The sequence below is a fragment of the Apus apus genome, chromosome 5 (assembly GCF_020740795.1).
Source record: "Apus apus isolate bApuApu2 chromosome 5, bApuApu2.pri.cur, whole genome shotgun sequence".
Taxonomy (NCBI): Eukaryota; Metazoa; Chordata; class Aves; order Apodiformes; family Apodidae; genus Apus; species Apus apus.
In genome coordinates, this window is record NC_067286.1 from 55,891,225 (window position 1) to 55,909,087 (window position 17,863).

General features: G+C 36.0%; 1 protein-coding gene across 6 annotated transcripts in view; it reads right to left on the reverse strand.

Moving 5' to 3' along the window:
• The window catches only part of PPP1R13B (protein phosphatase 1 regulatory subunit 13B), a 66,233-nt gene that overhangs the window by 31,536 nt on the left and 16,834 nt on the right, over window positions 1–17,863 (reverse strand). For all 6 annotated transcript variants that reach the window (XM_051620371.1, XM_051620372.1, XM_051620370.1 and 3 more), the window contains exons 2-4: window positions 10,118–10,265; window positions 4,507–4,626; window positions 3,049–3,116 (exon numbers count right to left, since the gene is read on the reverse strand). In XM_051620371.1, the coding sequence (XP_051476331.1) occupies window positions 3,049–3,116; window positions 4,507–4,626; window positions 10,118–10,265 (336 nt within the window). The remainder of the gene's footprint in view (window positions 1–3,048; window positions 3,117–4,506; window positions 4,627–10,117; window positions 10,266–17,863) is intronic.

Genomic DNA, 17,863 nt, shown 5'->3' on the forward strand with positions numbered 1-17,863 from the left:
GTGGCATCACCCGGTCAGCCCTCTTTCCGGGACTTCGCTCAAGTACATCTCTCTGATCCACTTCTATTGATGACTGGTAGCTGCACCACGACGAGTGGCTACCAGTTCCTCTCCTGTCTACCACTGACCTCCAGTGGTTACAACTATATTTGCTCTGTCTGACTGGTTCCAGACCGTTGCTGCTTCTCATCACACCAGGACATCTGGAAGCAAACAAGACCCAGCACTGCACGACCCCTGTTTCATGGCCACTGATGACAGAATCAAAGAGTAATTAGGTCAAAAGGAGCCTCTGGAAGTCACCCCGTTCGATAACCCCTGCTCAGAGCAGTTCAGATCACTCACAACTTTCCTCATCTAGATAGAAATTCCACAGAGTCTGGGCGATCTGTTCCAATATCTGTTACTCTCATTGAAAAAACATTTTTCCCTCTAGTTAATTAGAATTTCCCTTGTAACAACTTGTGTTCAAAACAAATTGGCACAGTTACATGTGCAAAAGAAAGGAAGAGGAGGAAGGGGCAGCTAGGTGCAGAAAAGAAAATCCCTCTCCAGACACTGTCCAGTCTCCCCAGCGAAGGGAAATGTTCAGTTATGTAAGTCTTATCTCCACGGATCTACACCTTTGTGTAGCCATGGAAAGAGATCAGGCCCTGCTTACAGCAGAATTCCACTTCCAAGAAAGTTGTAAACAAAAGCAAACCCAAAACGGTCACCTCAGGAATAGAACTAGTCGACTTACAAAATCTCACCGTTTTTACAGCTGACTTTGTTATGCAAAGCTCTCAGATGAGTCCTTACAGGTAAGTATGCTTTTTACAACACTATTTCAAGAGACCTAGCCTATTCTAATTTTAACATTAAATCTTTATTTGGAAGATAATCTAATGAAATGTAAGCATTTATATAATGTGATTTTAAGCTAACCATTATTTAAAAAAATCACTGAACAAGAACATACCGTTTCAAAGAACGAAAAAATCCTACCATATGTGCCAAAATACCAATTAATAGAATTAACCAGACTGAACTCCAGACAGATTTCCCATAATTTTTGCCAAGGCTATTGATTCAAACATTAAAGGAAACATTCATCTTAAAGTTTTCTATGCATGTCATACTTTCAGATCTACTCAGATATTAAGTAACAATCCATTATTTCATCATTAATGCAATACACATAATAAAAATATACCTGAATGAAGATTATTTGGTAAGTTTTGAGCTGTCTTCAATGTTTCATTGGTTTCTACTGATTTTAGGACTAGTTTAACATTCAGCATGCCAGTAACAATGAATAAGCCTAATGCATTACGTAAGTGTAAGCTGATTAAATCCTTGATCCTGAAGCCACCTCTTTTTTCCCATCCCCCTCTGATTTAAAACTTCATACAATTGAAAATCTTAGTTTTATACAGTCTCAAAATTTGTACCATTTTTGGCATAAAACCCAAAACAATTTTACATTAATATAACTCCTTTAGGTTTTTGTCTTTATTGTCTTTTAATAATTTCCTAAACCTGGTAAAAGTACATTTTAAAGAGATCAGTTCCCTAACAGATTTTAATTTTGTGGCCAAACTTTTGGGTTTTTAAAAAAATATATACTGAACTGCACACACGTAGCAATGTTACCTGAGTTATCAGGTCTGAGCTTTACCCATAAAAAGCAACAGCAAACTGAGCTAAATGCAAAGCTCTGCTACCACACACTCAAGTGCTGCCAGGAAGTGAGATTCCAAGGCCTCTTGCACACGCCAGTTCCAATGGTAAGTCTCAAATGGAGTAGATGTGCTACAAGGCACATGGGGGAATAGATCAGGGGAGGTCATGAAAGAGTTATGTTCCCCTAGCACTTCATACACGATGATCTCACTACATTGTCAATATGACAATGGAAGCAGGATAAACAGCCACACATCAGAGGGCATTGGCTGGTGTTTGCTACAGAAAAGGAAAGTAGAAAGCAATACATGATTAACTGCTTTGAATAGGGAAAAAAATTCCTTCCACTAGGCCCACATGCCATACACAAAACAAGCTGCTAAGAGTTGCAAACACTCTGTACAACTTTGTTGCTGTGCATTTGTGTGCGTGTGAATTTTAGATGCCAATTGTCAGGTAATACACAAACACAGAATCGTTTAATCTGCACAATTATCTTTAACATTATAGTGTTGGTTTTTTTCCTTGAGACATTGCAGCTTGAAAAACCAGATTTGTTTTGCTTTTAAACTTATTTTAAGCATTATTTTATCCTGAGAAAGAGCCCTATGCATACTGAGAATTGACAGTGCTTCATAGGGACACTACAACTATGAATTGGTGAGTTCAAGTATTTTAATTGAAATTTTAAGATTTTTTAAAATAGTCAACTATAGCTATAGTGCCTTAGTAAAGGCAGCAGAATGGCTCTGAATGAATGAGATGTACTATATTTTACCTGTTAAAGACAGAATTTTCAACCCAGGATTTACTGAATGCCACCAAACAAGTTGCTTATGCTGTGTAGTGTCTTTTAAATTAGAAACCTAGTCACAGTTTAGTGAAAAAGATGTAGACGTGAACCAAGTGCATAAAAACCAGAATAAAGATGGCTCTGAAAGGCATGCAGCCTCTTCTTCCAGCATCTGAAAACATCCCAACCCATAGATACGTGTCTCTATTCTCACATTTTAACATGAGGCTATGTCATTAATCAATACCACTGAGATAAACAAGAAAAGATGTCTGAACAAGCAATACTAATATGGGAGAATAATGTAGCTTTTTTTTTTTCTTCACAAGATGAATAAGACAGAGGAAGACAGATTAAAAAATGCAGTAATTAGTAAGTCTCCAGGGCTTCTCACACCACATAAATGTATTTCCTTCTAGACAGAAAATGTAGCTCATGACAAAGCCATATTCTCCCATTCACTTTGTAACAAAAACAAACAAGATCTATACATTTTTCACCAATTCACACCATAAAAGATCTTGAAAAACAGTAATTTTAAAAGCCTCACATATATGAGTGGAATTGACTCTTCAGGATTTACTACATACCCCATTCTCTGTACGTTTCTCCACAGGTATATTTATGCCATTTCTTTGATTTTGGGCTTGACGTCCACCTAAAAGTAAAGTATCACTCTTAGTGCACAGTTCAGTTTCCAGCACAAATGGTTTTCACTCTTGAATCTGTTCTTTTCAAGATTTTTTATAGCAAGCTTTTACCTGTGAATTTTTGTTCTGCTAGTTCCAATTCTTTCTTATTAGGTTATTCTTTTTAAGCAGTGGAATCAGAAGAAATATTTACTTCACAGCCTTTCTCTGTTAAAAGTACAGATACAGAGCTCTACTTTTCTGACTTGTGTTTAGCCAGTTATGCCACGAAAGGGAATGTACTGAGCGTGACTACTTAAGTTTTGTATTTCTGTGTCCACAAGAAGCAGTAGCTTCAGCTAAATACAATGTAAGTGAACATAGTAGAGGAAGCTTTTCTAGTGCCATATAAACTATTTTAATCTACAAATTGATCCACGGGTCAACAATTAATTACAAAGTTTTGCATGCATGGTTCAGAAGCATCATTTTTCCTTGTACATGAAATCCTAAGGCTTCAGCTGTATCTTAAATTTCTCAGATTTTTCTTTCTTTAAATTTTTATTGCCCAAAGGATGACAAAGTATTTTACAAAATATCTAATTCTGTAATTCCTAAAAAATGCCTCATACAACGTTGAGCCTACTACTTCTGGCAATCAAAACAAGCAGGAACCACTTAGAAATATGAAAAAATAAACCAAACCAAACAACTCAAAGCAATAAGGACTCAGTCAAGACTTAAAATCTGGTTGCTAGAAGCAGTCCAATTAGTTGAATGAGTAAGAATGATCTGACCACACAAATATCTGTCTCAGTTTGAGATACCTTCCTGTCCTTCAGTTCAGACAGCCATTATGATATAATGCACAGCTTCCAAAGTCTTCTCATAAATTCAGTACGGTTACACTAGTTAGATCAGAAGAAATGAAATTCTTCTATGTTTTTATTCAAAATCTTTTAAGAAAGCTCCACTTAGTAAGACACTGTCTTATATAAACACTTTTCTGTTAGAACCAAGCAGACCAGTGCTTTTTCAGTGATTTATCATCACTGTTAAATATATCTTCGTGAAGTACTGAGAAAGTAAAGCCACTGAGACATCTGCCAGTGATGTTTGCAAAATAGAATTTAATTTCTAAAGTAATTTACTGAGTATTTTCTGGGGCAACTGAAGGAGAACAAGAGGTCAAATAGAAAAATCCCACCCTCTCAAAAAAGATAAGTATTAAGCAGAACAGAAACCAATCTTACTATAAAACTATTACTCAACAGACCGGTAGAAATCATTCTAGAGAAGGGAATATGAGAACATGAATGTGCCATTAAGAAAGGTATAAAATGGCTTTGGTATAAGGAAATTGTATTACATGCATCTACTGAAATTTAGGTGCCAACACTACAGGCTAAGTGTACTTACTCTGCTCATTACTTTCAGCTGGTGACTCCTCATGACGAAGAAAAAACTTCACCTCTTCCCTGCGGGGACCCCATTTCTGTAGGTGGTCATACATCATGTGATCAAAGGGTATGGGACGTTCTAGAAGTACAAGACCAAAACACTTACAACAACTATTTTAAATTAAGCCAAGCTTTATAGAACTCTCATTAAATATCAGAATGTCCTTTTTGGTAGCAAATCAATATTTTGTCTCATGCAAAGTCAAAAAAACAGGCACTAACAGACAACAGATGCACTGCACTGAAAGCCAGCCTGTCACTGTAGCACAGTTCACTGGTTAACAGCAGTACATAACCAGTTTGCAAACCATACAAGAAAAAACATTTCTAATTTAGGAATTCTTCCTCACAGCCTTTTTTATACTTCTGATCTTTGCACCTTTGCTCCCTGTCACCACTAGATGGATATTTTGTTCTGCAATTAATACAATTCATTCAGTTTGAACCTCTAGGTTTCCACTCAGACTAAAAGCCTTATCATTTTATTGACATTTCATCTCCTAAGGACTCAAGCTGGTGCTCCCACTCCAATACACTATACCAGACATTAACTTGAAGTTTATGTGGAATTAATGGCAAATCTTTGAACAAACAAAGGCCAAGTTGTATGCAGTAGTCAGTCTCTTTGTTTTCCCCCAGGGAATTGTAAAATGTTCTATTAGTGCAGTTATTTCTTCCAAATTGATCAAATATATTATTACTAAGAGGGTGCACATTTTATTTCAAAATGAAAATACATTTCAAAAGCAAAGTTACACTGTTTCTCTAATTATACTTGCATTTATTTTAAAAAATTTTCATGACAGTAAGAAAATCTCCCTTTAAAGATCTTTTAAAATCTAATACTAACCATAGGATTTGAATGTAGCTTCTAAGCAGAATAAAATTACACTAGAAGAGATTCAATTAGCTTTCCTACATACAGCACCATGTCAAATCAATATTACTACAGCAAATCAGGCTGGGATGGAAACCAAAAGGTGAAGTTTGCATGCTTCATTGTTAAAAGCAAAATGCTCTCTGTCCTCAAAACCCAAGCAACAGGATCTCCCACCAGGCAGAGCACAGCTAACAAGTTGTTACCCATTTCACACTTAACCCATTTGACAGTGATTCCAAGATATAAGAGACAGCTTGGGAATTCACATCAAGAATATACATTTTTATAATGAAATTGACTTTATATGCATTATGAGCTATATAATTGTATGCATGTCTTGATACTCTTGGGATACTTAACTGTAGCATTTAAAGAGCAATAAATTTTCATCACTTGATTCACAATGCATTTAATACAATAAAGTGTCTTGTCAAAATCTGTCAGGTCAAATAGGTGGCGTGATTAACACAGAACTAGCTGCTTTCAGTGGGGAAGGGTCATTTAAACTACAAATTAATTCTATTAATCAGCTGACTTGTTACCTATCTTCCTTAAAAAATACAACACAAATATCCCACAAAAAATTAAAACACCTGGATTTAAAAAAAAATAAATCAATCTTTTCTTTTTCTTTTTCCTCACTCACGTGGACTCCAATAAACAGTCAACAGTGTTTATGCACACAGAAAAAGGTCAGTGGCTTATTACAACTCAGTCCTTGAAAAGGAATTTTAAAAACATGATTTTCAGGTTTTTCAGCTCCTAAAGTGAGTTTTCAAGTCCTTTGAAGCATATCCACTAAAATTGCAGCGTGAGTCTTCTAAAGATCACAAAGTGTAAAAACACATAAATGGTTTAGTTCAGACACTTTAAGACACGGAAGATAAGAATCTTCAGGATTTTTTCCCAAACACAAAAATTGTTAGGAAAACTTAGAAAGACCTGAAGCTTGATAACCAAGTGCCAAGAAGCTGGATGTCTGGACAGGGTTGGGCTAACTCAGGAATGGCGAGGAGTGCCAGCAGCATCGCTCCTGGTTAGACTGGTCTCCCATTAAAATTAAGGCCCTGGTCCTAGAAGCTATTCAAACAAAAGGCTTTGTTTACATAATGTACCTTGAAGAATCAAAGCTAGTATTTTTCAGACGTGACCATGGAGAGAAATGGGATAGACATTTCTACTACTTTTGCAATTCTTCCACAAAAACAATTCAGGATTTGTTGCCCAGAAAAAAGGTTAAATTAATAACAGAAACATCATCCTCACTGAAACTGAGAAAGAAAAATGAAGGAGCACTAATCATTCTGTGCAACTTAACTACTTGAAGCAGATTCAGAAAAGAAAGAGGAAGAAGAAATGGACATTAACACTTGACATGATGAAAACTGAAATCACCATTCCTTCCTTCAATTTAAATCCTTTAAATCCAGAAAAAATTGCAGGAAGAAAGCATGATCTTATATTTGCTGTAAGGATGGCATAAAGAGATATTTTGTGCATCTACCTATTCTTTAACCATCAAAGCCAAAAACAAACAAAAACCTGGTAGTTAAAGTTTTCTCAGTAGTTATAGCTTCAGACTTATTTGTCAATACTTGTTTTCAAAATACTGTTTCAAACTTTACTCATTTAAAGTTTAAATAGAAGAGAATGAAGAAAAGGTGAAATAGGATAACAGGTGTAGAGTAATAATAAATCTTAACAACACATTAAAAATTATCTAGAGAACATTTGTTTTCATTAATAACGGAGAGAAGAACGGCCATATATGCATAAATACGTAATTATCTGCAAAAACTGTCTTAGATTTTAAGTTGGATAAAAATTCTGAAAGGCTTTTGAGAGCTAAGCTTGACTCCTTTCTTTTTAAGCAAAAGTTTTCAGGATGGGCTAGTCTTTAGTATTCTGAAATAATTGAAACACTCTGAAAGACCAAAACACAGATACTACATCCATGTTTTAGAAGAGAATTACAAAAGTCTTTCCATTGGAATTATACATCCATTACTTAGAACAAGTAACATTTCAGACTTCAGAATCTGTTTTAAACGTGATTACAGGTATCCAGCTGTTTATAATAAACACATTTATGCTTGATATCCATGAAACCAGAACACAAAGTTCTGGATTATCTCCGTAGTAGGGGAGTTCCCTGCAAGATCAGGTATGAGTCTTCATACCCTCAGGTTTGCAGAAGTAAACTTGTAATAAGCAACCATTTCTTTCAGAGTCACTTGCCTCTACCTTACGACTAAATCCAGGAAGACCAATTAATACCCAGTGGTGAAGGACATTCCAAATGTAAATGAAGTAAATAATTGAGTAATGGGTATATTTAAAGGTTGAAATCCATTCTCTCCTGAAACATACTGCAAGTTCCTGGAGTCACACCTGTCTTTTGACCTTCTTACCAACTTTTTTGGTATTTACAATAGCTGGGGAATGAGGAAGAATATTCTGGCTTTTTTTCTCCTATTATAGCATGAGAAATCCAGGCAAGAAGAGGAAGCTTCAAACTAACAAAGCACAAGGTGCTACAAAACATACTGATATATCAGGAGTAAATGCTATTGACTTTTTCAACTATTACTCATCTCATGAAACTGGAAAGGAGAGGAAACAAAGACTGAAATACAAAAATGAAATGCAAATAAACCAAACACATATGCCATGCAGCTCTAAGAATCAGTTCCTTAACTCTAACAATACCTAAACTATTTTCCAACTCTTGTGGAGCTCCTCAACCATCTCTTAGCGGTGCAAAAGCAGAGAAAAGCCAACATAATAAATAAAAAAGTATGTTTTCCAACAGCTAGGCTATTGTAATTCTCCCTTCAACTCCAGAAGTCTTATGTAATGTTTTAAGCCAAACTTGCGTGGATTTTAATAACATTTTTCTGGAAGACATATGCTCTAACTCTCACCCTCTAAAAAGAAAATTAAGTATCTCTCACTTATTTGTACATACACATTTGGGAGAGGAAGATTATTAGATGAAATGATATTTTGTTAGATACATATAGTTTAGGAAACGGTCAAGTTTTGGGGCACACAAACAGTTTTTTGTATCTGATAAAACTACAATCCCCATTGCTTTGAATTTGAGTACACATGTATTACTCATTTGGGTGACCTAGAAGAGCCTATGGCTACCTGTAGAAAGGAGGAGTTAAGCACATTCACAAGAGGACAGGTATGCCAGCTCTCTTGTGGAGAGAGCTGTGATTTGTTACCTGTGCAACACGGGGAGACTACCAAGAAAATAGACAACTTAGGGTGTGTGACAAAAACTAATGCACTTATTCAACCAGTTATTTTCTGTATTAACATTTATTTTTAATTTTACTTTCCAAAATGTCTCCTGTAAGAGCATTTGTAGACCTCTCTTGAGGTCTATGAGCTGAGGGATCAGAGACACTGTAATTAAAGAGAAAAAATACTCTTCACTGGCACAATATGCTGCAGTTTCATTGCAAATTGCTTCACACTTCCCACTCAGAATCAGGGTTGTCAAATCTTTGAAGAGAAATGTTCATAAAGAATCTAGAGATACTATGTCCAATTTTGGCACAATACTGTCTGTAGAACATCTGCTATTCGTGATACAGACAGAAAGAAAAAAATCTTATACTCATTTGTAAATGTCAGGTTGTGTTCACACGCCTAATAGTGAGGAAACTGGATTGGAAAGAACACAGATAGTGATCTGCATCCACTTACTATAAGAGAAGATCACTGAGATTCCATATTGTCATTTAAATGACAATCCTGAGCTGCATCAAAAGAAGTGTGGCCAGCAGATCAAGAAAGGTGATTCTGCCCCTCTACTCTGCCCTGGTGAAACCTCACCTGGAGTACTGCATTCAGCTCTGGTGCCCCCAGCACAAGATGTGGACCTGTTGTAGCTTGTCCAGAGAAGGGCAACGAGAATGATCAGAGGGCTGGAGCACCTCTCTTATGAAGACGGGCTGAAGAGTTGTTCAGCCTGAAGAGAAGGCTCTGGGGAGATCTTATAGCGACCTTCCAGTACCTGAAAGAGGCCTATAAGAAGGCTGGGGAAGACCTGTTCACTAGGACATGTAATTATAGCACAAGGGGCAATGGTTTCAGGCTAGAGAAGGGCAGATTTAGGTTGGACATTAGGCAAAAGTTCTTTAATATGAGGGTGGTGGATCACTGGAACAGGTTGCCTAGAGAGGTGGTGGGGCCCCCATCCCTGGAGACATTATTGGTCAGGCTTGATGGAGCTCTGAGCAATCTGTTCTAGTGTGAGATGTCCCTGCCTATTGTGTTGGACTAGATGACCTTTAGAGGTCCCTCCCAACCCAAGACATTCTATGGTTCTATTATTTAAATACCCTCCATGCTATATATGTTGTATGTCTATTTGAAACAAATGGCTTCCAGAAGTGAAAATACACCCCCCTATTTTTTCTTATAAGATGGGTATACTAATTGTTTACATAATTTGAAAAACTGAAATACAAAACACTAACATATCTTACACATGCATTTCATCAAATACTTCACACTGACGAAGAAAACAGAAAAAAGTCAGGAATTGCATGCTTTGTGTCAAAGTTTGCCAGAAAAAAAAAGACAATTTGAAATAATGAATATTGATAGTCAGTCTTACCTTTTTTATCACACATACATACAGAAATCAATTTCCACTGAACATTTTACTTACCATTTCCACGCCATACTTCAGCCAGATGGCAGCTTCCTTCTCCAGGCTCTTTGCAGAACTCCACTACATCACGACAAGTTGTTTCTGGTGTTATTGGAACTTCTGTTAAAATCTGTTCATTGTTGCTCAGAAACACAGTTAATATCATCTGAAAGAAAAAAAAAAAAAGGTAGTAGAATATTAATAAAAATTACAAGAGTAATATTATTTATAATCCTGCTGTAAATGGAGATATGTAAGCTTGTGGTTGGCTATCATGAACCATTGAAGTCCATGATCCATTGTTCAGTTTCCTGTAACTTTGCCAAAGCTTTAGCCCTTTGTGTTGAATTTTTTTGACAGCACCTTGAATTGACAAATTTTTTAATAAGCCTCAGTTGAAATGGTTTAGTTCTGTTTGCAAATAAGGCTGGGAGAGAAGGAAAAAGTTTTGGCTACGTTAAATGCTTGAAATCATAGTCTTTAAATATCACAAATACATATGTACTTTAGCAAAGTAACCTAAAGCTTCACAGGTAGGCAACCCTTTGCATGATGGATGTAATTTTTGCAATTTGTCTGAAGAAACAGTTGTTTGGTGGAACTATAAGTCTTTGGTGAAATGGTAAGCCCTAGAGTTAAAAAAAAAAAAAAAAGGAAGGAAGTTACATTTTTCAAAGGACTGCATTTGCTTAATATACTTACTAGAGCTAAAAACCTTTGAAGAGTCAGTTCTTTCTGTATTTCTTTAGCCCCTTCCCTCGAGTTTGCTGTGTTCATCAGACTGTACATGCAGCCTTCCCACAGAGGCACAAAATGTGCTCTCTTCTCTCAGTTACATCACCAAAAGATTACTTTTCCTCTAATAACTGCTCCCAGCTATTCCAGTTAGAAAGCAGCCACAAAAGAGAAAATAGTTTTTCTTCCCCTCCCTTCCTCCGGTTAACAACATTCAAGATGGCTCGACAGCAAGGAAAACAGAAAGAAAAAGTGGGATGAAACCTATAAAAATAAGTGCCTAGCACTAAGAGCTACTAGTTATCTGTATCCATGTAAATTTCTGCTCTAATTCCTTACTCCCCCTTAAATAAATGAGTGCAAAACCACATATATCCAGAGATACTCCCATCTCTCTTCATGTTACCAGGTGTAACTTGCTGCAAAGTTAAACACTCAAAACTGCACATAAACTTAAGGCCCCTCGCTCCCTCAGCACATATGTATTACGACAAGATCATTAATAATATGTTCATTTGCAACATTCCCCCTATTAAGGGCATCTGCAGTATTTTTAGTGGATATGTTCTGTAATTTACTGCATTAGGGAAGCATATAGTTAACAGCTGAGGGGCTCGTAAGGAAAATATAGAATGTTTTTTATCTATGAAACAAAGTCTTAATACAACGTTAAAGTGATTAATTTTCTCCTGAGTGAGACTGATTGAGGACCAATAAAGGTTGTATTCAAAGACAAGTATTCCTATGTTACACTAAATCCTCTGAAAGACACCTGGCCCTAGGCTCCTGTTTATAATTGAACCGATCCTTTTAACCAATGTCTTTCTCTGCACCTTAATTTCCCATCTGTAGTCACAATGCAGTTCTGTAAACTCATGGGGATGGAACTGGAGATTTGCATTAGTACCAGCTAGATACTGACTGAGAGCAGTCTCTTTGCTTTAGAAGTAGGGAGAGGACAAATTCCAAGAAAGCCCAGGCTTTAAGCTCTCAGTCTCCTCATTGGTCCTCCAGGCTATTCTAGTCTATATTTCTATTCTCCCTCAGCCTGTCAAGTTTGTACACTGTATCCTGAAGTTTTCAAATAACTATACTTCAACACAAGAAGCAGTCATCCAGGGTTGTAAACATCTTAGAATTTACCCCCAAGATGCTCCAACAGCAGCACTAAAAGAAGCTATAGTACAAGCTAGGAGGAAGCTATAGGATGCAGCAAAATAATAATGAAAGTGCCTGTAACCACCTACTGTAAACAGCTCACAATTTATTTTTTTCTCCTGTAGAAGACTCAGGCAGAGTCTCAATATTCAGTGGCTGTGGGATCTTTCACAGAGTACCTGATGTGGAATCTAGTAGTGGAATTTGACCTCATATTTAAGAAGAGTCATATATAAACATGAAACAATAGGCTTAGAAGAAACCTTAAGAGGTCAGCTAATGCAGTCTCCTGGCTTCAGGCAGAATCAACTATACCTACATTATTCTGCAGAGATGCTTGTTCAACCTGTTCTAAAAAGCCTTTCATGATGGAAATTCCACCACTTCCCTGAATCATCCACCCCAGAAATCAGGATTCCTGTTGCAAGGATAAGTTCCTTAAAGCCTAGTCAAAGCTCTCCTTGCCACTATTTAAACCCACTAGTTCTACTCCTAGCCATAGGAGTGATAAAAAACATGGTTGGGGGGGGTGGTGGTGTTCTCAGTTTTTTCCCTCTGCAGCTAAATTTAGGAAATATATAAGTAAATTAAGGAAGTTAAATTAAACATCAGGAGTTTGACAGAGAATTGTTAATGCCAGTACTCTAAATAAAGTTTCCACATAACACTTAATAGTAATTTCAAAATAAAACCCAAGTTTCCCAAACTTTATGCCAAGTGACTACGGCTTTACTGAAGTCATGATAGGATGCATACTGCCTCTTTATAATTTGTATAAAAGACATGTTATCTTGTTATGAAAGGATAAATAGAACATCTTAATGTCATGCGGTTTTACATTATTTCCAAGTTTCTGGTTGTTTTTTTTTTTTATTGCTATGAAGATAACATCTGCCTAGAAAACTTGTTTAATGTATGCAAGATGCTCTTCCTGCATCTGCAGACAGGCTGAAAAAGAAAGGAAAGCCTTGGAGGTGTGAGTTACCACATACATTTAACCCAATTCTCCATAAATTCAGACTTCAGCCATTATAAAAACTTACAGGCACCTTTGCAAGACCAAGCCTGCCTCGAGCACACCACTTTCTTCTCTCAGCTCCAGCTGCACCAGTACTGCCTTCTCCAAAACTGGGTGTCACTCACAATATCATCTGCTAAACAGCCCAGGGAAAGGTATCTCGCTAATGAGGAGGCAAGGTGCTGTAGCCAACTATAGCCATACTACTCCTCAAGCAAATTTGGTTAAGTAAGGATTTATTTTTAACACGTTGTCTGAGTAACACCGAGAAACTGAAACCCTGTGCTGTGAAACAGATGTCCTGAGACATACACAGGCAGACTCAAAATATTGAATGTTATTAATATAATGCAATGTTAATTAGATTTTCAAGTCAGTGTCGTAGCTGTCCCTGTTTCTTGTGGGGTGGAATAGGAATCAGAGGTATTTCATAGCGATAAAATACAAAGAAGCACTGATGGAGCCTCAAAATTTGCTGTTGAAGAATATCAGTGAAGCACACCCATTAAATGCATAGCACACCCACTGCAGTAAATCAGCTTTATGAAAAAATATTCTTAGCCAAAGATCAGGACACATCAGAACTGATAAATCCTTTGATTTCTCTTTTTAAATGGATTCCTAAATAGGAAAACTGAAAAAACTCATCTTGTTACAACCCGTCTTATTTTTAAAGCAGACATAACCAATGTAGCATTTATTTTATAATCTCTCCATTGATTCATTCAAAAATTTTAATGTATGTACTTGAAAACAAGTGAGAGATTATTTTCTTAAAGTGATAGTCCTATATTCAGCTAGAAAAATAGTTCTGGAAATGAAGATGCAAAATTGCTCAGCTGGCTTTTTACTTTACATATAACTGTTTTTTAAGAAAACCTCAGGTTTCCACTCAAAACCATGGTTCCTTGCAAAAATGGATCATCTGATAATTACTTTTCCTGTATATATTCCATTTTACATCCACAACAATGAAGAAATTTAGAGAAGTCATATCTATGAAGGATAGGAAATAAGATCATTCAAGCAGCGAACAATAGGTTAAGAAAAAACACATGCTAAGAAAATGAAAAACATTGTTTTTTTCCCTTTGTGCCATCCATTTCTCTCATTAGCCAAATCTAAATACAAGATTGACTACCTGGTATTAAAGGTAGAGTGAAGAAAAAGATCTTTTTGTCTTAATAACTTCTGCCAATTTATCAATCATGGAATTCAGAGTTTAGAATATGCCAGATATTTAATATGGCTAAATTCACACACTGCTTTTTAGCCTTCCTAGATTTTCCCTTTGTTGGTTGTGGGGGGTTTTTTTGCTGCTTTAAAAAACAAACAAACAAACAAACAAAAACAACAAAAAAAAACCACAAAAAAACCACACACACACAAAAACCAAACCAAATAGGTATAAAGGAAAGAAAAATCTTCCTCTTCCAGCAGAAGACTGAGCAGACGTTTCAAATATATGAAATATTATTAAAAGGCTGACATACAATGAACTTGGGAGTACAAAACACATCTTTGATAGAAATGCCAACTTCATTCCTTCTGTTTCACAGGACTTGGAAGGCATTTTCTTTTACTCTATTTAATAGAGTTCCAAAAAATCCAGTCATGATCTTGTGCATTGCCATTTCAGAGCACTTATTGGTACCTACAACTTAGAAATTAAAACAATAATCAAAGAGATGAGACTTCTTCAAAGTAAGTCTCCCTTGCACAGTAAAGACCTCAGCATCTCCTAAATTTTAATAACTTTGATCCTTGATTTTACTGAGTTGGGAGTCCCAGGAGCTTTCTATATTTAAGGTGCTACTACAATAGAGTTTTAACCAAAATGTCCAAATGTCCCATGTCTTATTGAAATATCAAAGCCTCATCAATCAAATATGAACTTGGATTAAGCCTGAAGTTTTCAGTTCCTAGAAAAATAGCAGAAAGATATAAGCAAAATGTGAAGAGGTGAAGAATCATGGCTTTGGTGATGAGACACATTAGTATGCACGACTCTGCATGTAGAATGGTCAGAGGAAAAAAGTTACAAATTATCAATTCTCTCATGCAAGTTTGCTTGCCTGGAATTCATGCCATTGCATAAATCTTGCATCAGCTACAGCTGTAGAAATTCTAGTTGCATATTTCAAGCACTAAAGGAGATTTTAAACTTTATTTGCAGAAGGAACACTGTCCCTTTTTGATATTATAGACTTAATTACGTGAAGCTTTAAGCAATTACATTTGAAAGAAAGTAGACAATGAAATTATAACCACACACCTTTTAATTAAAGGCACCTAAAAATACATTCTTGACTCAAGTCATGAGTATGTTTTTACACTGTTGCAATTTCAAAACAAACAAATCTCTGATGTTCATTATTATATGGAATCCCCCGGAAAAAAGTAATTTCACTCCCCTATATTAAAAAGAAACATTTAATGTCCTTCTAATTAGCAAATTATTCACCAGCATGCCTTGTTCCAACAATTATTTACCTTCAGAATAAAACTGTTCTTTTAAAAAATTAATCTGTTGAAGAATTTCTTGCAGTATTACCATGAGTTATTTGAAATAAGAGCAGTAAGACATACAGCAAATTTATTATCAATTACTGTGTTTTTAATCAGGAGCCTTCTTTCCTTTAACGTATTTTCCCCTTTCCCATATACTGGGTGAGAAATAACTGTGTTCAATTTCCACATTCCTGAACTCATTTTCTCACATCCTACTCACATCCAAGCTGTGAAAACTTAAGAGTTCAGGCCAAAATCTAAAGCCCAGCAATGCCTTTTGACTGTTTTAGTAAAATTAATAAGGTAGTGCAACCAATAGACTTCAGTTTGCAAAGAATGCAAAAATGAGTAAAACTTTTCTGCCAAAATGCAGACTTGTGAAACCAATAGCATGTTTCCTATTACACTTCCAAATCTGAAGCCAAATCCCTCCATATGGCCTATGAAAAATTTCACAAAGTTGGGAGCAATTCTCAAACACTAAATATGTATGGCATTCAGCTGCAGGCTACCAACAAACATTAAAACCACAAATTTCACTATTGATAAACCTAATTATTTATAAGATTACTCAAAAATACAAACAAGCTAATATTATTCTAGGATAACATTTTCAATTTTGATCAAATCCTAAAGTTTAATGTTGTTTAAACATACTTTAACTATACTTAATCTCACAACATAATTTTTATACAAGCTCATATGCTAGTTGCCTTAACTTGCTGTTTTTCAATCACTGAAAGAAAGAAAGAAAAAAATTGATCCACCTTGAGATCCACCTTCATCAGGCTCTGCACAAGATGACCTGGCTACTGAAAACATACACAGAAGAAAAAAAAAAAGTCTTGTCAGACAATAGTTGTATCAACAGACTTAGTGACAGGATAAAAAATTACTATTACTAGAGCTCAGAAATCACTTCAATTTGAAAAAAAAAAATACCTACTTTCATAGAAATGTGGAAGCATAACATTAAATGCAATCCTTAAACCTAGTTTCCCTATATTTTTATAAGGCTTACAGGTATGCAATGGCTGATAAAACCCACAGACATTTCCTCACAGGACTGTCGGGACTGTTGCCTTTGCTCTCTTCAGTAAATGAGCTTTCAGATGTGACAGCAGGTGTTCAACAGGATTCAGACTGTTTGAAAAACCTACCTCTACTTGTTATTTATTTGCTGAAGGGACACTCAATGACACTTTCTTGCTCTTTGCTACTGAAAGATAATAACCTACAGCATCAATTGTAGATTTGGAATTTGAAGCCTCTTACTCTTTCAGAGGCAGGCTTTTTGTAGGGCAGAGAAATAAGCCAACATTTTCACCAGAGGAAGAAAACAGCAACTACTATTACATATTTTAATATATTCAACTAAGCAAGATAGATCCACATGTTATAAAATGAAAGGAGTTCTAGTAGTGAATTGACAGACTGCCAGAGCCCTAGGCAAACAATACCTAATGAAAACAATAGCAACTAAAAGTTGTGTAAACAACACAAGTCACAGACTCGAATGGGCGTTCTACAGGCTGAGAGGAGCAAGATATGAATAGCGCTGAAAAGCTGACTGAGCTAACAAATGTTAAGTTTCTAGTATCTGCCTAAGACAGAAGAGTGACACAATCATTTAGACATTATAAAACCATATCAGATTTTCAGCTCTACTTTGTTCTATTAGAAGTCACAACCAATCAGTGCTACTGAACCACTGCCAACTCTCCAGACATTATCTTTATAGAAGCTCAGTGTTGTCACGATGTTGAAATGCCTGCTGTTAGACTCAGATGGTTCTGTTAAAACTATCTCATGGTTCTGAGATTCGGATGAATTAATTGAGAAGATGAGCAGCAAACATGTGGCTACAGAAAGGAAAAATCAGCATAGCTGAAAAGGGACAAGTTAAAACAATAAAAGAGGTTGCATTCCAAATAAAACTATTAATTTAAAAGGAAATCTGTCCAAGTGCAATATTTAAAAGCATTAACTAAAGCAACACAGCCTGAAGTTAAAGGAATCTATAAAACATGCCTCTTGAGATGTTTTCTAGTGGAAAATGTAATTTGGCACTTGCTACAGAGCAAGTTCAACATCCCTGCATCGTATTATCTGTTGGCTTGATTCCTAAATTGCTACATCTGGAGAAACAGCAAGAGATCTTGTTGTTCTTTGACGCAAATAATTCTACCAAACGACTGTCAAGACACAAGTCACCATGTGAGAGACTTTAGAAGACAGGGATAATTCTAGGTGCACTGACAAGTTCTTGCTGTGCACATTTCTCCATTAGGCAACACACATTACAAGCAGAGTTTTATTTTTCCAGGATAAGGCTTTGAAAT